The sequence below is a fragment of the Talaromyces atroroseus genome (assembly GCF_001907595.1).
Source record: "Talaromyces atroroseus strain IBT 11181 chromosome Unknown scaffold_6, whole genome shotgun sequence".
Taxonomy (NCBI): domain Eukaryota; kingdom Fungi; phylum Ascomycota; class Eurotiomycetes; order Eurotiales; family Trichocomaceae; genus Talaromyces; species Talaromyces atroroseus.
In genome coordinates this window covers 1,047,102-1,068,644 of record NW_017971438.1, presented here as the reverse complement: position 1 = coordinate 1,068,644, position 21,543 = coordinate 1,047,102, and the positions used below count along the sequence as shown (strand labels likewise).

General features: G+C 47.6%; 9 protein-coding genes across 9 annotated transcripts; 4 read left to right on the top strand and 5 right to left on the bottom strand.

The window, feature by feature from the left end:
- Positions 1 to 142: 142 nt before the first annotated feature.
- On the bottom strand, positions 143 to 1,679 carry UA08_05287 (hypothetical protein; the record flags this gene model as incomplete). The annotated part of the gene is made up of 2 exons (XM_020267593.1): positions 143 to 686; positions 760 to 1,679. 2 exons carry the CDS (start codon positions 1,677 to 1,679, stop codon positions 143 to 145), a joined length of 1,464 nt encoding a protein of 487 aa, XP_020119816.1.
- Positions 1,680 to 2,121: 442 nt separating this feature from the next.
- Positions 2,122 to 3,502, top strand: UA08_05286 (hypothetical protein; the record flags this gene model as incomplete). The annotated part of the gene is made up of 7 exons (XM_020267592.1): positions 2,122 to 2,158; positions 2,226 to 2,481; positions 2,525 to 2,667; positions 2,726 to 3,037; positions 3,103 to 3,244; positions 3,318 to 3,371; positions 3,433 to 3,502. 7 exons carry the CDS (start codon positions 2,122 to 2,124, stop codon positions 3,500 to 3,502), a joined length of 1,014 nt encoding a protein of 337 aa, XP_020119617.1.
- Positions 3,503 to 3,765: 263 nt separating this feature from the next.
- UA08_05285 (hypothetical protein) lies at positions 3,766 to 5,546 on the bottom strand (the record flags this gene model as incomplete). Its single annotated transcript, XM_020267589.1, has 9 exons — positions 3,766 to 3,770; positions 4,025 to 4,116; positions 4,185 to 4,295; positions 4,363 to 4,410; positions 4,484 to 4,536; positions 4,614 to 4,765; positions 4,847 to 5,084; positions 5,260 to 5,388; positions 5,484 to 5,546. 9 exons carry the CDS (start codon positions 5,544 to 5,546, stop codon positions 3,766 to 3,768), a joined length of 891 nt encoding a protein of 296 aa, XP_020119618.1.
- Positions 5,547 to 5,838: 292 nt separating this feature from the next.
- UA08_05284 (hypothetical protein) lies at positions 5,839 to 7,559 on the top strand (the record flags this gene model as incomplete). The annotated part of the gene is made up of 6 exons (XM_020267588.1): positions 5,839 to 5,849; positions 5,914 to 6,108; positions 6,177 to 6,340; positions 6,408 to 6,871; positions 6,940 to 7,007; positions 7,076 to 7,559. The coding sequence occupies 6 exons, from the start codon at positions 5,839 to 5,841 to the stop codon at positions 7,557 to 7,559; spliced, it is 1,386 nt and encodes a 461-aa protein (XP_020119609.1).
- Positions 7,560 to 7,716: 157 nt separating this feature from the next.
- UA08_05283 (hypothetical protein) lies at positions 7,717 to 10,098 on the bottom strand (the record flags this gene model as incomplete). Its single annotated transcript, XM_020267587.1, has 2 exons — positions 7,717 to 8,970; positions 9,091 to 10,098. 2 exons carry the CDS (start codon positions 10,096 to 10,098, stop codon positions 7,717 to 7,719), a joined length of 2,262 nt encoding a protein of 753 aa, XP_020119610.1.
- Positions 10,099 to 10,703: 605 nt separating this feature from the next.
- UA08_05282 (hypothetical protein) lies at positions 10,704 to 14,190 on the top strand (the record flags this gene model as incomplete). The annotated part of the gene is made up of 8 exons (XM_020267586.1): positions 10,704 to 11,001; positions 11,061 to 11,482; positions 11,540 to 11,709; positions 11,780 to 12,088; positions 12,315 to 12,333; positions 12,497 to 12,789; positions 12,854 to 13,970; positions 14,185 to 14,190. The coding sequence occupies 8 exons, from the start codon at positions 10,704 to 10,706 to the stop codon at positions 14,188 to 14,190; spliced, it is 2,634 nt and encodes an 877-aa protein (XP_020119611.1).
- A 317-nt stretch (positions 14,191 to 14,507) lies between these two features.
- On the bottom strand, positions 14,508 to 15,210 carry UA08_05281 (hypothetical protein; the record flags this gene model as incomplete). Its single annotated transcript, XM_020267585.1, has 3 exons — positions 14,508 to 14,679; positions 14,745 to 14,976; positions 15,042 to 15,210. The coding sequence occupies 3 exons, from the start codon at positions 15,208 to 15,210 to the stop codon at positions 14,508 to 14,510; spliced, it is 573 nt and encodes a 190-aa protein (XP_020119612.1).
- A 407-nt stretch (positions 15,211 to 15,617) lies between these two features.
- Positions 15,618 to 16,979, top strand: UA08_05280 (hypothetical protein; the record flags this gene model as incomplete). The annotated part of the gene is made up of 2 exons (XM_020267584.1): positions 15,618 to 16,300; positions 16,361 to 16,979. The coding sequence occupies 2 exons, from the start codon at positions 15,618 to 15,620 to the stop codon at positions 16,977 to 16,979; spliced, it is 1,302 nt and encodes a 433-aa protein (XP_020119613.1).
- Positions 16,980 to 17,999: 1,020 nt separating this feature from the next.
- Positions 18,000 to 21,384, bottom strand: UA08_05279 (Eukaryotic translation initiation factor 3 subunit A; the record flags this gene model as incomplete). Its single annotated transcript, XM_020267583.1, has 4 exons — positions 18,000 to 18,516; positions 18,578 to 20,949; positions 21,022 to 21,246; positions 21,343 to 21,384. 4 exons carry the CDS (start codon positions 21,382 to 21,384, stop codon positions 18,000 to 18,002), a joined length of 3,156 nt encoding a protein of 1,051 aa, XP_020119614.1.
- Positions 21,385 to 21,543: the final 159 nt, after the last annotated feature.

The window sequence follows — 21,543 nt, the reverse complement described above, 5'->3', positions numbered from 1 at the left end:
GGACGCCGGGTCATCAAGTTTGATATAAACAGACATTAGTTATTGCAAGCAAAACTATCTAAATGATAGAGACTGCTCAATATTCACATCGTAGAGAAACATTACTCCCAGTTCGGGTGGTCCAGGGTCCTTTCCTAAACTCTTACAAAACATAGGTGAAGTCCAAAGCACGATCTCCCACCATCCCATTTGTCGTCTTCCCCTCTGCCAGGAGCTTCTGCTTTGTGGCGTTTCGCGTCTTCAGCAAAATAAAAACAAAGATGACAGAAATGGCCGCCAGGGCCTCAAATCCCATTGAAACTCCATTTCCGACCATATACCTCGGACTATCCTTGGGCGGATAGAGCTGTGGGGCTATGAGGGCAGAGATGCCTGATAACGATGTAAAAATGGATACACCAGCCGATCGCTTATAATCAGGGGCTAGGTTGGTGGTGACCCAAGTCAGGATCAGGGCCTGGTAGGAGTAGATTCCTGCACAACACAAAAACATGGCGAAATACCCAGCGCCCGCGTTTGGCGTTACAAGAGTGATCAGATATCCGATAATGACAGGAGTTGGTATAATCAGTAAGAAAATTCCACGCTTGCTGAAACGATCTGAAAGCCAAGTCACAATTACAAGCACTATGGCTCCTGTTGCATAGACAGGGATGGTGAGATAATTCGCTTGCAAATCCGTAAACCTAACAGCATGCACGCACACACGTTAGAGAATTTGAATCCATACTTGGCGAGTAATGAGCATATAACACATACCCAAGTCCAGAAATAATCGTTGGCAAGAACGTGCCAAAGCCGAAAATAGCAATTGACGATGAGAAAAAGCAGATGGCCGCTAGATAAATGAAAGGATCTTTCAGCGCCTCCTTGATCCATTTGGATTCGAATTTGTCACGGCCCTTGTAGATGACATCTCTTTCTTTTCTGGCACGCATGAGGGCCTTTTCTTCCTCGTTCAGGAACCAAGCAGTCTCTGGAGTAGATGGGAAAGAGAGCCAGCAGCATGAACAAATAAAGATTGAAATGGCCCCCTCGATGATGAAAAGCCAACGCCACGAGGCTAGTCCTCTGCGTGTGCCCATGAGTTCAATGCCCCAGGCAATCAGCCCACCGAAGGCCCCGGATGTAACGTTTGCGAGATACAGAAGAGCGACACGTTTGGATGTACCTCTTCTGTCGTAAATGGTGGAGAAGATGAATGCATAGCCAGGAGTCAAGCCGGCTTCAAAGGCACCCAGTAAAAGGCGCATTACCACTGCCTGAGCATAGTTGTGGATGAAACCAGTCGCCAAGGTGATGACACTCCACGCAACCAAGGCTATTGCAAGGATTCGATTGGGTCCCCATCTCTTGATGGCTAAGGTCCAAGGAATCTCAAAGATTATATAGGTGGCCCCGAACAAGGTGCCGAGGTTATTGAACTCCGTGCCCTTCAGGTGAATGTCCTCCACGAAACCAAACACTTTGGCGTTTCCGAGGTTGCTTCGGTCCAAATAGCACAGAAAAGCAAACAGGAACAGCTGGGGCATGGCATACATGTCAAATTTGCGCAGAGCCCGCTGTTCCACCACGGGATCGATGTATATCTCCTCCGAGCCCGGAACAACGTCCGAGGCATCACTAGGCGTGGTTCCACTTTGCTGTGGGAGCTTCAAATCATCCATGGGATAGGACATTTCAGGGGCCGTGTGCACAATAGACTAAAAAGAAAGAAGAAAGAAAGCCCCCCCTAATTTATAACCTAAGTCTTATTGTTCTCAGTGTCAACTTCATACTCCACCGCCGATTCCAACGGGATTAGTATTCTACTTTAAATGTACTCAATATTGTTTTGTTATCTTGAGGGCTTCTCTCTATCTGTGCGAGTTGTGCTAGCCCACTCACCACGATAAGGCGAGGGGCCACTTTATGTTCATCGCCGTAGGTGGTACTGTTCCACCCTTGGAATCTGTTCCATCTCAGTGTGCAAATTGAAGCCCTACATATAATAAGGTCTGACGCTATCAGCAGAGAGCCTCGGTTTTATTAGTGTACAGATACAGGCATTTAAACTTCCTTGAGTCTTTGATTCTTATCTGCTATTGTCAACGTCTACTCAACATTCCGAAATTGAACACCATGGCCGGCCGCGTCGTTCCAGCTATTTCTCTCAAAGGTGAGACTACATAGTTATAGCCGTGTAATTTATTTTCATGGCTTTAGTGCTAATAGCTTTCCAATAGACTACGAGAGTCGTCGGGAGGAGATCACTAAGCAGCTCGTGGAAGCAGCCGAGACCGCTGGATTTTTGACGTTGATTGACCACGGGATCACCATCGAAGAGATTGAGGCACAGTTCGCTCTCTCTAAAGCCTATTTTGACCTGCCTAAGGAGATCAAGGACAAGGTCCCCCATAACCTCACTACTAACAACGGATATGAATATTACGTTAGAAAGCACTTTCCTTTCCTTGCTGTTCTGCTTTGTCCTATCAAGGGGTATGCGCCAATCTGACATGCAAATTCTACAGTCTCAAATTAGGCCAAGCACCGGAAGTATTGACCAAAAGGAGTCTTTCTGGCTTCAGCGCAACTCCGAATGGCCCAGTGACGAAGATGTTCCAACGTTCCGGGCAAAGACGCTAAATTTCATTGGGAAATGCGAAGATATCTCGAACAAAGTTTGTAAGTTTTGCTCCTAAAGCCCCAGATACTGAATTCCTTCTAATTCCTGCCTTACCAGTAACCTGTCTTTCCATTGCTCTTGGATTTGAAGAAGATTACTTCTGCAAGGCCATGGACACCCACCAACCTGACAACCTCTCCCAAATGCGTCTTCTCCATTACCCAGCCTCTGAGGGTGCACAGGGAACATGGAGGGCCGGAGTCCACACTGATATTGGCTGTCTTACTCTTTTGTTTCAGCGTGATGGTGAAGATGGCTTGGAGATCTGTCCTGGTAGAGAGTCTCACTCTAGCTTTGCTGTGGGCGATACTTTCTTCCCTCTGCCGGCTGAAACTGGTCCAATTGTGGTTAATATCGGAGATATGCTGAGTTAGTTCCTTCGTCGTATATATATACGCATATATACATCCCTGGTGGCTAAATATTCGCTCTAGTGGCCTGGTCCGATGATCGTCTCAAAGCCAACTTCCACCGCGTGCGAGCCAAAGAGTCCGGTCATTCGCCTGATCGTTATTCTATCGCCTACTTCAACACTGGACGCAAGGATGTCATTATGCAAGGACCGTTGAAGAAATAGTAAGAAGAATCAAATGACCCCCGATCAATGGAGCAGCATGGTCAACTAACCGCTTTGCACACAAACCTGCAGCCCTGCCATCACTTGTAATGAGTATTTCCTTCATCACACCAAGATCCAATTCGGGTAAGTCAAGTGCCTTTCTTCTCTCTCTTCTGGGATGTATTATCGGTGCTAACCTAACTAGACACAACGCAAAGAAAAAACAGGAGGCCGCGGCAGCTGAAAAGCCTAGCGTTGTCGCTGCGACGGCGTAATTTCTTCTCTAGAAACTTTGGAATATATGTTATGTGAAAGTTGAACCTAGGCAGATGTTGTATATATTTTAAGAAAAAAAAAGAGGCTGTAGCAATGAATTAAATTGTCCAGTATGTTTTATCGAATATCGGTGTAGGTTTATTCCACCTCATGCGTTAGGGTCATGTTGGAATGAACCCTAAATAAATGAATAGAGAGGGGAAGGATACAATCGTACTATTTTTTTTATTTTTTTTATTTTTCGCAAATTGGATAAAAATTGTTATCCTAATTGTATATTATATATATATTATTTAACCTCAAAATACTAAACGCCGCAAATAAATAATACTTAAATCATTGCCTACTCATTGATGACAGACACAATTGCCTTAGAGATGTGCTCGCGCTGTCTTCTGGCCCTTTGGATATTCCTGAGAAGAAGACACTAGAATTGAGACACCACCAATATCAGTCCCCGACACTTGCTTGAAAGGAGGAAACCCATAATAACATGGTCGGATTCGCATTTCAATTCTTACCCCTTTGATCGACTTTGGCCACGCAGGAAGAAACGAAATCGAGAATCATTTTGGCTTGCGACGTGTCATCCGTTCCAATGGAGAGGATGTTACTGTTATAATTTTCACATAATTAGCCCTCTGCGTGGTGTCATGCTGCGCATGTATCGTGGGTTATTACCTCAGGTGGTTATGTTTGTCTAGGACATGGAAATTAGGCAGTGTCCCATGCGGTCGGCTTCGGGCTCGATATTCATTGAAAAATGCGATGGCAGCATCGGTGGCTTCTTTTCTGTTAATTGTTGGAGTCAGTACCAATCCCTGCCCTCTAGATACGTTGGTGGGTAGTCCTTTCATACACTTCATATTTCACAGTTCCGATGTATACCGGAACCAAATCGGCGTCCCTATTTAAGTCTTAGAGTCAGCTGCATCTCCTTCGCTATCTGAAGGACTATACTAATCAGAAGTTTTACTCACAACAATGGTGAATCGTCTGGCAGACGTTTGAAGAGGCCGAGAGGGCAGATAGGCTTCACGGAGGGTATTCGTCAGACCAAGCCAGTCACACCGCAAGAAAAAACAGAAAATCAGGAAAGATAACACTTACTCCCCATACATCCTCAGCGTGTGATCCAAAGTATTGCTCTAGCGTTCTTCTCCGAATGGGTCTTCTGTTGTCGAACCAGAAAGGAGGACTGAAGTACATCACACCAGCGACAGGTGGGAAAAGGGCCTTTTCTGGCCGCCTTTGCGGATCGCCTATATAGACCGACATAGTTAGAATTACTATCAGATTTCAAGGTTTATATATATCAAGGTGTGTCAAAATAAAGGGCTTACCTGCTGCATAAAGATTTGTCGCTATGTGTGCGGCACCCGAGGAATGGCCAAACAGGATGACCTTGTCGACTGATCCAGAGCCATACTTTTCAGAGGAGATATTCTGATAAATCCATTCTCGAGTCAACTGTATATCATCTGCGCCGCCGGGGTATGTCACATGGGGAACTAGTCGATGGTTGGCTATGACTGTGATAATGCCGTGTCGAGCGAAGAAGTTGCCAATGTTGGCATAGCACTAGATTGACTGATCAGCTGTTTCTTGCCAATACCAATTTAAGGCAAAAAGAGAATAATAACCCAGCTTTCAATAGGATTCACAGAGCTTCGTATATACACACCTTCTCACTCCACTGTTTATCTCCTGAAAAGAACCCTCCTCCATGAGAAAAGACCAATACTGGTTTACTAACCTGCTTGCTGTCAAGAGGGAAATAAACGTCAAGCAAGTTTCTGTCTGCAGGCCCATATCGCTCATCGAGAATCTTTCCAACGTTTGGCGACGGAGCTTCGTAGAAAGGATCATATATTTTGCGCCATGTCTGGACATTAATTTTTTTTAAAGAAAAAGAAGTCAAATGTTGTCTTGTATAAAGATATATGGGGAAAAAAAAGGGAGAGAGACAATGTTACTCACCTCCTCATCACCCAGTTCAAACTTGGTGGCATTCTCGTCGATTTTGGCAAAGACTTGATCCATTTTGTTGTTTGCTTTTGAATTGCACTAGGCTGTATTTTCTAGCCTTCAGCTTCTTTGGCGGACCCTCATATAATTAATTATATAAAAGAAAAAGCGAGCCAGAGGGTTTATCTAATGTACCACTTTGTCGAGGTGCTTGGCGGGACTGGACCACTTTTGCCTATTTCGCCATAGCATCGTCTGACACTCAATTATTCTCTTAAGGCGTGATATGATATATATATAAAATTTTTCGAATGCACATGTCATCTCTTTCACCAGCGTCGAATAACTGGCGAGACTGCGTTCCATAATGTTGACAAGGTTGGTGCACATCCCTGCTGACCCAGGTAGCCCCGGCGCTGACAATCTATATACATCTCTAAAGATCCGAAATCAGCAAGCATGCTTCCCGCGAGAGCTGCTGGGTCATAATAAATGGCGTTTGTTACGATCTTACAGCATTCCTACAGTCTCACCCGGGTGGAGCGAATATTATTTTGAAGTATGCCGGCAAGGATGCCACCAAGATCTTTGAAAGCATCCATCCAAGAGACACGATTCAGAAGTTCGTTAAGCCGGAGTAAGCACACATACACCAAAAAATCTCTTGTTCCTGCAGAATTTAGCCCGTTGACACATCTCCATAAGACGTGTCTTAGGATTGGTTACTGAACAGGTCGAAACTCCTGTGACGACAATAGCCACACCCTCCTGCAAGCCAGCTGAAAACAGAATGAAACTGCGCTCTATCGTCAATATAAGTGACTTTGAGGAAGCTGCTCGTCAACGCTTGAGCCCCCAAGCTTTTGTTTGTGAGTGTCTACCCCCTTCCAAAGAAAAAAAAAAAGGAGGAAGAAAAACGTCTAATGCAAGGTGTAGTCTTCAAAGCCGGTGCCGACGACGAAAATACTGTCCAATGGAACAAAAAGAGCTGGCAATCTATCAGGTTTCGACCTCGCGTGCTACGACCAATCAAAAACATTAATCTATCAACCTCTTTGATGGGTACCCCAGTTTCCCTGCCGTTTTTCATCTGCCCAGCTGGTGGTGGTAAAATGGCGCATCCAGAGGGCGAAGTCCTACTGACAAAGGCCGCTGGCAAGCATGGAGCTCTGCAATGGGTTTGCAACATGGCAGGATGCACCAAGAAGGAAATGTCTGATATACGAACTCCTGGTCAAGTATTGTTCTGGCAGATATATCCAAAGGCCGATTTGACGATAAGTGAACAAGAAGTGACGGAGGCTATAAGCCTCGGTTACAAGGGGTTCGCTTTGACGGTGGATGCTATTCGGGCGTCAAAGCGAGAGCGAGATATCCGATATAGTCTTCAAGAAACTGAGGTATTTGTGAAACCATTACTGTCTTGTCTTTTATCATAACGCTAATTTTCAAAAAAAAAAAAAAAAAGAAGGAAAGTATGGCCGATGACGATGAGGACGACACAAGCACATCTGGCGGCATCAGCGCACAAAGAGGGTATGTTTTGAATTAGTGACTCCTGCGAGTAATTGAGTAGTCCAGTACTTATGAATATCTGGTAACAGGTCGGTGTGGTCGGAATTTGACTGGGTCTCAGCTATCAAGTGGCTGCGAAGCCTGACAGATCTTCCCATCGCCATCAAAGGTATACAATGCTGGGAAGACGCTGTACTGTGCATGCATCATGGAGTTCACCCATGGCTGTCTAACCATGGAGGGCGGCAACTTGATGGGGCACCATCGGCGCTTGACACTCTTCTGGACATGCGTTTGCATTGCCCTGAGGTTTTCCAAAAGTGCGATGTCATCATCGATGGAGGCATTACGAGAGGCACGGATATCGTCAAGGCGCTTGCACTTGGTGTGAAGGCTGTTGGACTGGGACGTGCTTTTCTCTACTCTCTGGCTTTTGGTGAAGCTGGTGTCAACAAAGCCGTCCGAATTCTGACGCACGAGGTTGAGACTACTATGGCTCTACTTGGTGTTACTTCTATTGATCAGCTAAATCCTTCTTATCTGAAGATTCGACAGGGAGAGTCGATGCTGTAGGATATAGATTTCAAGGTTTTCTGGGAAGTTTGGTTTCGTTGTGGTACAAAAAGAAGAAAGAAGTAGTTATATAGAATGTGATTAAAATGCTTATATACATAATCATGGCAGTTACTCGCAATTTCATAAGACATAAATAGCCCATCTAGACAGAAAGTCATGGAGTAGGCCCCTCGTCAGCCGGAAGTCCGGATAACCCTTCAAGCACTTTCATCGCCTCATAGGCAGCAGTCCAGCGAATAGTCCGGAGGTATTTTGCCATCTCGATGGCCAATCCGTGCGTACAGCATTTGCCCATCATGGTGTTCACACGCGTCGGCGTAACTGATGCCATGGTAGCAACAAGGTGGTTCATTGAAGCCCTTGAACGTCTTCTCAGATCTTCTGCATGTGCTGGACTGGACTGGTGATCACAGAGGCGACTCGGGCCTCTATTATCAAGGCCACTGCCGCTGATGCTGCTCTGACTACTAACGCCGGCACCGTTGTCCGCCGATTCCGCACCAAAGTGGTGGAATGCCCAACAAGTCAGAGTGGCAATGTAAAGACACCACGGGTAATGGAAGACACCATGCACATCCCAGTTCTTCAAGTTGAGCATTCCATCTCGAATCATGTGTGCTGCGTGCCATGCGGCACGCCCGGCTGAGTCCGCCGAGCTTCTGAGCCATTCTCTGATCCAATTGCAGCTATCTTCGAAATCAGTTGTGGTCACCGTATGACCAAAAATTGCCTTTGCTCCACAGGCTGTCTGCAAGTGACGAATCTCACAATTTATCACAATATGAGCCATGTGGTAAAGCGCATATAGTCCCGTGTTGTCTCTTTGGAATTGACTGCGCTCGGATTCCGTCTCCATATCGCGCAACGCATCCATGGCGAACGCCTCGTATTTGGCTTTCCAGGACGATAATGCATAGGCCATCTGTTCTCGACTGGTCGACCAGATGCTTTCCTTTGTTTTCAACATGGAGAAATAGCGAGAACGGTTGTCAAAGAGTATGATGTCGTTACAGACAGACATCAGTCCGTGCAGTGCCAATGAGAAGTCTAACATGTCATACGATGTCGAAAGTTCCCGATATGTCGAGTCAATGAACTCCTCCACCAGGTTCCGAAAAGTGTACGATTCATCCTGGTCTGTTACCAGCTGTTTCCATTCGTCCTGGCTGTTTGCTAGCCATAGTCTATTTGAGCACGGAAGTCCGAGCTGAAGGGATTGCGTTGACAGGTTGGGCATCAAAGAATAACAAGTTGCGTTTTGCGTGTCCCACATGAAGAAAAACAAGATCAGGCTTTCAATGCCAAAAGGATTAGCCCCCTTTTCTGCTATAGAATACGAGAGGGTAGGCACTGTACCGTTTGTACTGCTCTGTGTAGGCGAACTCCAACCAATCTCTCTCTGCATGACCTAGCCAGCCGGGCAAAGTTATACATGCACGAACATGGTATCGAGAAATTCTGCTGATAGACTAAAGAAAGCTTTAGTCTGTAATCATAGGAGATCGTAGGGGAAGAAACAAGAGCCTACATTCAGCAATAGACAATGAATGAGAATGGCATTCTCACGCTGGAATGGCCCGGCCCTATACATGCCGTAGCACTCCAAGACCATAAAGCCTTGTAAGATTGCCAAATCTGGCACCAGGTTGCTCAGGAGGCCGCCAAAAATGTAGGGGATTATAGCGTCGTATAAGCACACCGATAATTGATGGTCATTCTTGTCCCTATATGTGGCTCCCATGATTATAAAGGATAATAACGCGATTGAGTCAATATCGGAGATATCTAGCGTCGGCAGGTGCAATAATGGATATGATGTATTGAAGTATTGCAGAAATAGATCGAAGTATGCCTGCATTCTCTCTAATGAAAACTCGGGTGAATCACGATCGATAAGCCTGCCATCGGGTCGCACCGGTCGTATCTCGGCGATCAGTTCAAGCAACTCGTTTCTCTTCTCGATAGGGATGGGAATTGACGGGCGCCTCCTTTCTGCATTCGAGGACAAATTATTGCTGCTTGTATTCGACACCCTTCTTGGCCGTTCCATACTTGGTGAAAACACAGACGGAAAAATGCTAGCGCCGGGGCTCGTTGACTCATTTCTAGTTTGAGATCGGGCGTTGGACGGTGGGTAAGGATTGTCTTCTGGTAGCTGAGCTACATGGCTTGGGCTGTGGAAAAGGGAAGACGCTAAACAGGGAGATCCATGTTGACGCTGTCCGGAGTCGGTATTATCTGCGCGCAAGCTCGATGTTCCAGGATCTACCGGAATTAAGTCCAGTGCTGCGTTGCTGCCGGAGCGCTGGGTCGCGACTCTAGTCACGTTGAAATGCACGAGATCGAAAGTGATATCATGATAGATGTTTCCAATCTCTGGCGCATGGTGTGCGAGCTCCTGCTCTTGAGACATGACTGGTGACTGTGCCAGGTTGGAGGGACGCAATGCGCTTTCTTGAAACTCGTTCCAGGGAGAGTGCGTAGATTTTACTTGGCTTGTCTCGCCATTGTCCACACTAGTAGATGGCGACTCCATCGATGTAATCGATCGATTACTGGCCCCATCAAGAGAGTTCAGGTATTTTTTCTTAGTTTCAAGAACCCCCAGCCCTATACCCCCAGCCCTCCGGTCTTTGGAGACATGCCGGGCTCTGTGGCGTTCTATGACCGGTTAGCACGCAACGTTTTGGAAAGTGCAAGAGCAAGTGCAAGCTAACACTATATGACCTTTGTATATAGTATATACTAACTAACCTAATAAATCCTGCCGCTTGAAGCCGGCGGTGCATCTGCTGCATATCCACTGCGCATGGGAGTGGTTCAAGGCGTGTCTCTGTAGATGGGACGGGCGAGAGAACGACTTCCCACAGCCTGGAAATGTACAGTGGTGGCGTTTCATGATTGGGGAGGTCTTTTCTGCAAGAAATTAGCTAGGACAGACCGAGGAATTGAAGGTGGAACGGACGACTTTAATCGTGGGGCTTTTCCTTTGGGAGAAGCTTATCGGGCGATAAGGGTAAGGGCCCTGAGTGGGACACTCTTCCTCTTTCATACTTAATGGTTACTCACTGTCTCGTCATACACGATCGAAAGAATACTGCTAAACAGAAGTAAACTAAAAAAAAAGAAAAAGAAAAACAAATGTCTCTTACTCCGCACATAACTCAGCTTGCACCCGGGGTTTCCCTCCTTCGACCTCTGTCCCGGCGTGGCCACGGACCTGGGCTGATTGTATTGGGCTCATGTACTCCTCCTGCAGATGGCAATGAGGTCGACAATGGAATCCCCTCGCACCGGATGAAATGGGCAGAGGAAGGCTATACCGTGGTTGAGATACTCACACAGGCTTGCACTGAAAGCAAAGATGTACTTGCCCACGCGTTGTCGGCGTTGGGAAATTGCGAAACCTGTGTTCCCAGTGACAAGACAGGCCTTGTTGGTATTGTCCCTTGTTTAACCTTTCGACTTAAAACTCTGGATCCAGGCTAATATGCACAGTTTATGATCCAAGCGTGTGGCCACTAATTGCGCCAACGCTGGTTAATCATCCGGCCATTGTTGGTGCTGTTTTATACACCTCCAAGGCAATTTCGAACGCTCGGGCTGCCATACCCATGCTGCAGCACGTGGTTGGGCAGAGTACCGAAAAGGCAATCCGAGAGGAAGACTTCATGGTCTATCAATATCCCAAGATAGAATCGCATCTGTTTGCTACTCCGTTCCACGAGGGATTCGATTATATCAATGAAGCGGTTTCCCACACACGGAACCTAACGTTCCTGAAAAAGTATATGGGAGGGCCATATTTCGACCTGGAAGCGATCTGGGAAGAGCATACCTATTATGAATTCACCACCCGGTCCGTCCCAGATACGATGGCTACCATGGTTCAGGAGCCATATGTGAATCACATTCCCACTGTAAGATTCCTTGACTTCTCTACGTAGCACTCGCTTGTCATACTTACTCGCCTACAGTTGACGGGTGGTATCGGACGCGCTCGACTTACAGACTTTTACCAAAATCACTTTGTCTTCCAAAATCCGGCAGATACTGAAGAGGAGCTTATCAGTCGCACCGTGGGAATCGACCGAGTCATAGATGAATTTGTGCACAAATTCACGCACGACATGCAGATAGACTGGCTGTATGCTCTTTTCTCTGTTTAATTTGTTGTCTCCCGTGATGAATGCAAACTCATAACGCAACCCCGACAGGCTCCCCGGTATCCCTCCCACAGGGAAAAGGCTCGAAATTCCTTTTACAGCAGTCGTGAACATCCGGGGTGACCGCTTGTACCACGAACATATTGCTTGGGACCAAAGCACGGCATTGAGGCAATTAGGTCTCCTGCCCGACTATCTTCCATATCCATATGCCTTACCCGACGGGCGAACGCCAGGCCCCGGCAAGCGATTTGAGTATAAAGTGCCCGCTGCTGGAAGGGATACGGCGGAAAAGATGCGAGACAAGAACAGTATCGAGTCAAACCAGATGTTTGCCTCGGAGGTTCGCGAAGTCGATTTGTGAGTAGTTATAGTATATTCAAAATCATATCTTGGAATCTGAGTCACGAGTCATGAGTCGTTGCATATAAATGGATAACTCGGCACAACGTGTGGAGTCGCCAACATTAGCTGTCGAAACGGCCCTATCAGACCATCAGCACTAGACGAGAAGCTCGCCAAAATTAAAAATTATCAAGCATTATTATATAATAATAAGTCTGCGTAGTAGTTATGCAGTATCTAGGCAGTTAGTTACTTATTTAGTATGATAAGGCCAGCTCTTAATTTTCCCGCGCGAACTTTTCCCATGGGGACCCGGATGCTACCTAGGGCTCTGAGTTGATACCGACCAACTTTTCGCTTCTTTACCCTTCCTCCAAGCGAAGAGTGAAAGTGTAAAACAGTTGTGACTTTTCTACAAAGCAGTGTGTTCCCAGCACTGACCGAGATATACTCCGTACATACAAGCGGAAAACGCCGCCAATATCAGATCTCCGAGTGGCATACTTAAAAGTACAGATGGATCAAGATGCCATGCCAGAGTCTATCGGAAAGGCTCTAGAGACATCCAATGTTTCTTTAAACGAAACGAAAGAAGCCCCAGCTCAGCAGCAAGAGGTTGCCAACAGCGGATACAACAATGCAGAGAACCGATTCGACACGGGTTTCCTGGCGTGGTCGCAGGTAGCGGGATCATTCTTCTTATTTTTCAATTCATGGTGAGTTCTGACCATAGCTGCTTTCATCATAGAGATCTAACTCTAAGTTTTTGGAATCTATCAGGGGCCTTATCAATACATGGGGCGCTTTCCAGACTTATTACGAGGATCAGATTCTATCCAGCGAATCTGCATCTGATCTCGCCTGGATTGGATCTATCGAATCCTTCCTGCTCATGTTTTTTGGAGTCATTACCGGTCCTCTCTTTGATGCTGGTTACATCTATATCCTGCTGCCGCTCGGAAGCTTCATGGTTGTTTTCGGGTATATGATGACCAGCCTGGCCACCGAATACTACCAAGTTATGCTTGCGCAAGGCATCTGTGTTGGCATCGGTGCTGGATGTCTATTTGTGCCCTCTGTGGCAATATTACCACAGTATTTCCAGAAAAGGAGAGCCCTCGCAAACGGAATAGCCGCGTCGGGGAGCAGCTTCGGCGGTGTCATCTATCCGATTATGTTCAACCAACTCCAAAAATCCGCTGGGTTCCCATGGGCTGTTCGAGCCATTGCCTTCTTGTCTCTGGGCACCTGTATATTCTCTTGCTCTGTCATGCGTCCGCGCTTCAAACCAAAGGAAAGACGAGCTTTAGTGCAGCTCTACGCTTTCAAAGAGGCCCAGTATACGCTGTTCGTGATCGCACTGTTCTTTGGATTCTTGGGCTTCTACAACTTCCTGATCTATGTCCAGCCATGGGCCATTCAGACTGGCGTCATTAACGCCAATCTCGGCTTCTATCTCGTCCCCATCCTGAACGCTGCCTCGACATTTGGTCGTATCACGCCCAACATGTTGGCCGACTTCACGGGACCTCTGAATATGCTCATGCCCGCTGTGACTGTCACAGCACTGCTAGCTTATTGCTGGATTGCCGTCAACTCCGCTGCAGGCATCATCGTTCTGAGCGCCTTTTACGGTTTCTTCTCCGGAAGCTTCGTCTCTATGCCCCCCGTCGTTATGATGACCCTCACCAAGGACTTTCGAGACCTCGGCACGAGGCTCGGCATGTGTTTCTGTATTTGCTCGTTTGCTCTCCTAATTGGTACACCGATTGGAGGCTCCATTCTTTCCGACACTGGCTCTTACCTCGGCGTGAAAGTATTCTGTGGATCTTGTCTTGCTCTTTGCGCTATTATCTTGGTTTTTATTCGCATTATGCGTGTTGGATTGACTCTCAAGGTTCGTACATGATACACATCTGCCTAGAGAATTAGTGTGCGTGTTTCGAGGGGGGGATTTCAGAAAAGTTGGTTTCGATATCGAAGGATAGTTATGTTTGCAGCATACATTGGCGCTACCTCCTTTTATATATATATATACATTTCGGTTTGCTGGTCAAAGCAGTTCCGCATTCATGTCGATAGTACGAGGAACTACTATATTGTGTCCATAGATTTGATTTAGCTAGCATCTCGGGCCATTCTTCTAATACTTTTTATGTCACGAAACCTAACAGTGCCTTAGTGATCGTTCATGCAGACAAAGAAATTGCTTGTAGAGAAACATTTACTATATTAAGTCAAATATACACTGAGCTAGGAAATGCTCAATCAACGCAACGCCGGTATATGTGCATGCCAATGGCTACTTCCCCAACGCGCCTGCTAAATAAGAACCCCCCATGCAATCGGATATCATTTTTAAGCTCATCGATTCGTAGCATCGGACGAGATGTCGGGAGAGAATAAGTCAAAAGAATGTGCGTTATATAATTTGCTAATAAACGTCCTCAGGATTGACGAGGAAATCCTCTCCTTTCTCTCGAATATGTTGAAGGCTCTTGTCTCGACTACAGGGTTTGCGCATATCAAAGGCATCCTCGCCTTCGTCGGACATCCCGGTTGGGTCGTCTTGGTAGTAGTTCACGACACGCCGGAAGACAGAGTATCTGCGGAAGCAAACAAAAGTCAGCCTAACCAACTCACACGAGTTACTTAAAGGCACAAAACTTACCCCATGCCCTTGTACATATCCACTGCCACTCTGTTCGTTGCCCGGACGTACAAGTCGACAAACCATGCATCATTGATATCGGACGAATGCTCAAGGCTCTCCGTCAACCGCCGCGCATGCCCAAGCCTTCTCCACGCAGGCGCAACTGTCAAGACTGTGATATGGCCGTGCCAGGGCGTGTAGTGCTCCGAATGGCGCATTGCCGCCGGCTGTTCTTCTAGTTTTCCCATGACTATTTTTTGAGGAGGACGCAATCAGCTTTTTCTTTGCTAAGACAACTCGCTGTTTCTTCCTTACTGTAGCCCACGTTTCCTGCATCCCGGTCTTGAACAACGCTGAAGAGAGATGGCCAACGCATCATGTAATTGAGGTAGAAACCCAAGTCATAATTCTCCGTGAGAGCGTCGAGATTGGTCAGGTTCAAGGAGAACAAGTCCATGGGCGTCATGCGCCGAATGTAGCTCATGATGGCGGACGGGTCTAGAGAATAGTCTGAATATGCAGCAGTGAATAATACTGACTGATTGACTTATCCAAAGTGGGGGGATCGGCCTGACCGCCTTGGATGTCTCACGGGAACCAGCAAACCATCAACAATAAAGCGTCACTCCGCATTTCTTCTGGAGCCGAAGCCGACGCAAGGGAAAATGCAAAGCGCCTTCTCAGTCGACACCTGAATAAGACGTGTAGGCTCATGCACGCCGTCCAGAGCCAGAGCCCCGATTTGTGCGTGGCCGGCGGACCGATCTCTGCAGTGTGCTCAGCTTGGTCTCGGACGACTAGGCCCGCTCGCTACGAGTAGGGTGAATTTGAAAAGCGTTTTACCGTTATATTCGCTGAGCGACAGCTCGTTACTTACCGACCGAACAAACAATGTCGGCATCGTCCTCGCCAGTCTCGCCAAGACATCGTCGGCATCCTTCGAGCCTCGACATATCCCCGGCAGTTCACGATACAAACGAAGACGGGTACTTCTATCTACAAAGCCCTCGTTCACCCAGTTTCGTCTCGACAGACAGTCAGCGACTGCGACATTCTATATCTTCCGCCGGTGACCGGCGTATGTCTGTAGAATATACTGGCGCTGCGGACTCTGGTGGTGGTGGTGGTGGTCTGGGAAACCTAGCGGATGAGCTGGCTGACGCATGGGCTGATGGTGAGGGATATGAGGACGCTTCGGGGATAGAGGTCAATAGCCAAGCGAACGGTATACATGACAACGAAAATTCCTCGGGACAACAAACACCCCGCGAACAGATGTCACCAAGTCACACACATAGTCTACAGGCCCCGAGGCAAAGGCAACGGCAACACCAAAACTGGCACCACCGGCGTACGGAATCCCAATACGACGGATCTGACTATGGAAACGATTCGGACTTTGATGAGGCCAGTGAATTTTCTCCCAATTTTGAGAGGAGGTTAGCTGGGATTGAAAGTCTGGCTAGGCGAGGTATCGAAGAAAATGGCAGCTCAAACGATCAAATAATTCAACGTTTCGTTGAAGGCTTAAAGGATCTAGGTGCACAAAGCGGTATTGAAAATGGAGCCGCAAGGTATATATATCCTTGTCTCTAAATTCAAAAACCGGTGATTATAATTGACGACTAATACAGATTGATCACTGCCCATGCCTCTATCACATCACACCTCACACATCAGACTAGAGCGCTGCAGACGTTAATTCATCCTCTTCTGTTTTCACATTTTCCTTTACTACCTATCGAATCCATGGACGACCTTGTACCCTTGATTGACGAGGGCCTTCTCCCAAATCTACCCCGACCTATCCAAACACAAAATAACAACCTAAACGCCGCCTCCTTCAGACCACACTCCTCTTCTTCCACAAAGTCTACGCACAGTCAGATAGCATCAACTGCGGACCCGCTTCTATCGCTGCAAGCACTGCTGGACCAAACATCAGACCTTACGCTCACACTACGAACATTGAATGACACACTCCACGAATCTCGACAACTGACATCAACAGCGTCTCGCCGACTCAGGTCTGCACGAGAACTCCTGGCAGAGCTAAATCGTGAAGACGAGGATCGAGAGGAGGGCCATCGCTGGATAGAAAGTGGCCAGTGGGATCGCAAGTTGAGAGAGCGCGAGGCAGGCCGAGTCTGTGGTGAGGTAGTAAGTGGCTTTGAAGCGGTTTGCGGAGAATGGAGAAGGAAATTATTCGGTACTGGGGCTGCTGCTCCCACTACAGCCGAGGCTGTAGCATGAAAATAAAAGGCACTGGGGAAATAAAGATCTTTGAATATAAAGCGAGAGGGGATGCAAACGGTTACCTTACATATTCACACTAAAGCCATCTTCATCTCTTTCTATGTTTGGAAGAGAATTTGCGATACCATGACCCTATTTGATGACAATTGTTTGCTTCTTTTCTTTTCTTTTCAATTTTTTTTTTTTTCGACTTTCGTGTTCAACTTCTTTTCTACCCAGCAAATTTGTCATTTGTTCTGCTATTACCCATACATACATAACTACACGCTTAGATATCCCTTTTCTCTTCTTTTGCTAGAAAATTCCATCCTTTCACTTCTTTCCATGGATGATTAGGAGAAATTCTTTGACAGTTTTTAGCTTCCCTAAACATCCATCTACTTAGGTAGGGCATCTAAGTTGCCAAAAATCTACGTAGAAAGATCAAAAATATAAGATACTGCAGCAAATTCTTTCATTCTTTTTTTACCTGCTCTTTTCTGTTGTACTACAACCGATGTACATAGAAAAAATTGGAATGATTCATGTCTCGTCATTAGCATCAACATCAACATTAGCATCGACAAAAAGATCCTCCATTATTCAATCTTGCCTGTCCCCTAACCTTTTTACATGAGGGGACTAGAAAAAAAAATAGTCAACTTGAGACTTTCAAATGAGAAAAGAATGCAGAAGGAAAGAAAGAAAAACTAAGAAAAATTCTAAAATGATTATGCCATCTCGAGAAATTGTGACGGATGAAAAGGATAAAGAAATATTGGGCGAAAGGGGGGTAGGGGGGAGAAGAGAGCTAGATCAATGAGAAGATTTCCAATTCGATAATAAAAATAAGTGGGAATGATGCTAGTATGGACATGACATGGTCACATAAAAGTAAAAAAACAGAAAGTCGTACTTTTGTGAACAGGATAGAGAGAGAGAGATGTGTATAAGAGAGAAGGGGGGAAAGGAGAAACAAAAAAAAAGACGATCATGAAAAGAAACCAAACATGCCAGTCAGATCGCAAAGTGAAATCATTACTGTTGTTGCTGCTGACGCTTCCAAGCAGGAACCCATTTGCCACCGCTTGCCTTGGGCTCTTCAGGTCTCTCACCAGCAGCCGGAGGAGCTGCTGCTGAGGGCCTGGGAGCACCTCCTTCACGCAGGTGACGAGGCACCCATTTCTCGGCGGATCCACCGTTTGCTGGAGCTGCAGCTGGAGGTGCAGCTGGTCGTACAGGTGCGGCTCCAGATCCTTGACGCTGGTGAGGCGGTACGTAGCCACCAGTCTTGCGTGGCAACGCAGCAGCCTCTTCTGTGGCAGCAGCAGCAGCAGCAGGGGTAGCCTCGCCCGCTGCCTCCTTGGCAGCCTGGCGCTCTCTCCAAGTTGGGGCACCACCGGTACGGGGTGCGAGGTTGAGACGTGGAGCAGTGCGTTCTGCTGTGGGCTCTGGACGAGCAACTGGCTCCGGCGCACCAGTTCGGCGAGCTGCGCGTCGAGCTTCGGCTTCTTCTTCGCGTTGCTTTTGTTTGGCGGCGATTTCATCGAGTTTCCTACAATGGCAACATGTCAGCAACTTTAACCTTCAAGGGTTTAGATAGATTTGAATCATACTTTCTTTCCTCCTCCCGCTGAGCTTTCCTCTCCGCCATGACACGTCTTTGCTCCTCCTCGCGGGCAGCACGTTCCTCCTCTTCGCGGCGAACACGCTCTTCCTCTTCCTGTCTGCGACGTTCCTCTTCCTCGCGTTCAGCTTTCTCGCGGCGACGACGTTCTTGGAATTCCTTGATACGTTGCTTCTTCTTTGCCTCAAGTTCTCGCTCGGCGGCTTTGCGACGCTTCTCGAATTCCTCATGGCGCTTCTCGTTGAGACCGTCACGGAATTCAGTGAAAGATGGGACAAGACGGCTCAAACGGTGTTTGAGAGCAACATCCGCCTTGTGTTTCTGTTGGGCTTCCTTGAGCGTTTCCGCCTTTTGTAGCTCGTACACCTCCATATCATGCTGTTTCTGTCTCTCATAATCCTCTGGAATGTGCTTAACTTCCTCACGGCGGAAGGCACGCTCCAGGTGGTCAATTCTCTTGGCTGTGATACGAATGCGGTCATTGAGCTCGTTCTTCTCTTTCTCAAGCTGAGCCAATTTCATGGCACGGAGGCGGTTGCTGTCCAGCTCTTCGGGGTCAATCTCGTTGATATCAATTCCCTTGACACCGCTCAATTCATCGAGCTGCTTCTTCAGCTCCTGCTTACGGATGCGATCCTGTTCATCCTTGATACGCTTCTTCTCACGCTCACGATGTTCATCCAAAAGCCTCTGCTTCTCGGCCTCCTGGAGTTGCTGGGTACGGATCCTCTTGCGAGTCTCCTCCTCGCGTTGCTTGCGTTGAAGGGTCTCTGTAGCTGCCTCCTTCTTTTTCTCGATGATGATTCGGCGAGCCAGCGTCTCCTCATGCTCCTTTGCGGCTCCTTCCAAAGCACGGGCGTGTGCACGCTGTTTTTCCTGGACGCGAGATGCAGTATAGGAAGGATCAACATAGAGGCAAGTTACGTGCAAAGTCTTGGCCAGGCGAGTGAGCTGGGAGCGGGCAATTTCGGCGGGGGTGCTCTGCAAGCGTTGAACAGATCCCACTTCGCTCTCGGCAGATCCTGCTGCACTGCCAGGGTGCAGGGCCTTGGCAGATGAGAAGATATCAGAATCGAAAGTAAGGACACCGGCAACATGATCAACACGAATAGCCAAGTCGCCTTTCTTGCAGCCGTTCATGATGAACTTCTCAATCATGGATTGGGTGACCTGGAATGGATCGGGGAACTGGGCAAGCTCATAAACAAACTTAAGCTCGACGGACTCGTAAACTTGTGACAGCTGTTGGAACAAACGAGTGAGGATGACCTGTTGCAATGGAACAACATATTTCTCCATCTCAGGGTCAGCACCAATCTGCTTGAGAATAGGAGTGATCTTTTTACAGATCGACAACGGGTGGAAATCCACTTCAAGAATGTTGTACAAGTCACGGATCTCGGGGCGAGCACGCTTAAGTAGACCTTTGTTCAGTGCATCTTTGAACAAGGCGGCACGAGTTGGGGCCTGGGCCATGCCGAGCAAGTTAGTAAGACGAGTATTCTTGTTCTTTCGTACCTCATCAACGTCAACCAGAGCGCCACGTGAGCGAGAGGTGCTGATGACAGGAATGGAAAGAGCCGCAAGCAAGACAAAGGATGCAGATTTGGTCATGTCCGCCTCTGTGACAGATGGGTTGTCCTTCTTGGTTCCTTGGCCGGTAGCGAGAGTAACAGCAGACTGGCGCAAGAGGTTGTAGTAGCGGTTCCAAGCCGCGGCATGGAACAGGTAGTTCTCGCTAACCAAGAAAATACGAGCGAGCTTCTCGTAGTAGTTGGCCATCATAACGTTCTTTGCAGGACGCTTGCTCAGGCTAAGGAGAGTGTGAATATCCTCAACACTACGGAAGGCTTCCTGCCACAATTCCAATTCAACTGCGACATTGAGCTGCTGGAAGCGGGTGTCCAAGTGACGCTGAAGGGTATCTGGGTCGCTCAAGTTGATGGCATGCATCTGAGCCGAGTATTTCGCTGCATTCTGAACGTGGTTTCGGAGAAGTTCACACAGGCGACGGAACTCGGTCTTGCGGGTATACTTGAGACAGAACTGGAATGCCTGGAGAGCAGTAGTCTGGTACATAATCTCAAGACGAGCATTGTTCTTCAAGATCTCGAGGACTGTGCGGTAGGTCTCCCACAGGAATTTGAGCCAGGGAGTGACGATAGCACGGTCAGTACGGTCCTTGGACTGTTCACCGGAAACGGTCGCCAGAAGAATGGTTTCGGGGGTCTCGATGGCTTCGAGATCGTCCACGTTGGTCGAGGGCGCGCTTGATTCGAGCGACGACTGGATCTCATCGGCTTTGGCTTGAGCCTCGGTGACCTTTTGCTCCGCCAGTTCGATGAAGTGTTTGAGAACAGTCTATATTATGGGGCGGAAGATGTTAGACTATATCGTCTTGAAGAGGTCTTCTTGTTTTCTCAAGTCACTTACCTCGATAGTGCCAACATTGGTGTTTTGGGCAATATTTTTATATTGGTAGAGACCATCTTTGGCGGCTTTTCCCTTGCGCAAATCGACACAGAGTTCGACAAAGAGTATCATCACTGGTTCCAAGGATGCGACAGGGCTGCTGCGAGTCCGCTTCGAAGTGACATGTTCGTGAAGGACGGTAAGGGCGGCTGGAGCCTGGCCCACGGCGATGAGTTCCCGGGCCCTCTACACATGGCATGTTGTCAGCAAAAAGAAGAAGATACTGCAAAGAGTAAAGAAGCCAACGCAGAGATAAAATAAGAGTCGCGAGAGACAGCGTACCTTGAGGACATTCTCGGGCTTGATATGAGGTGGTGGAGGCATGGTGGGCAACCTGCCCCTTGGGCGATATGGTTCTTTTGCGTTGGGTGAAGACGGAAGACAAACTCAGACTTTGCAATAAGCCAGTGCAGCAGGCGTCTGAGATGCTACAGAACCGATGCAGCGGGGTGGAAGTCCGTGACGGAAAGTCGAGGCAAATTC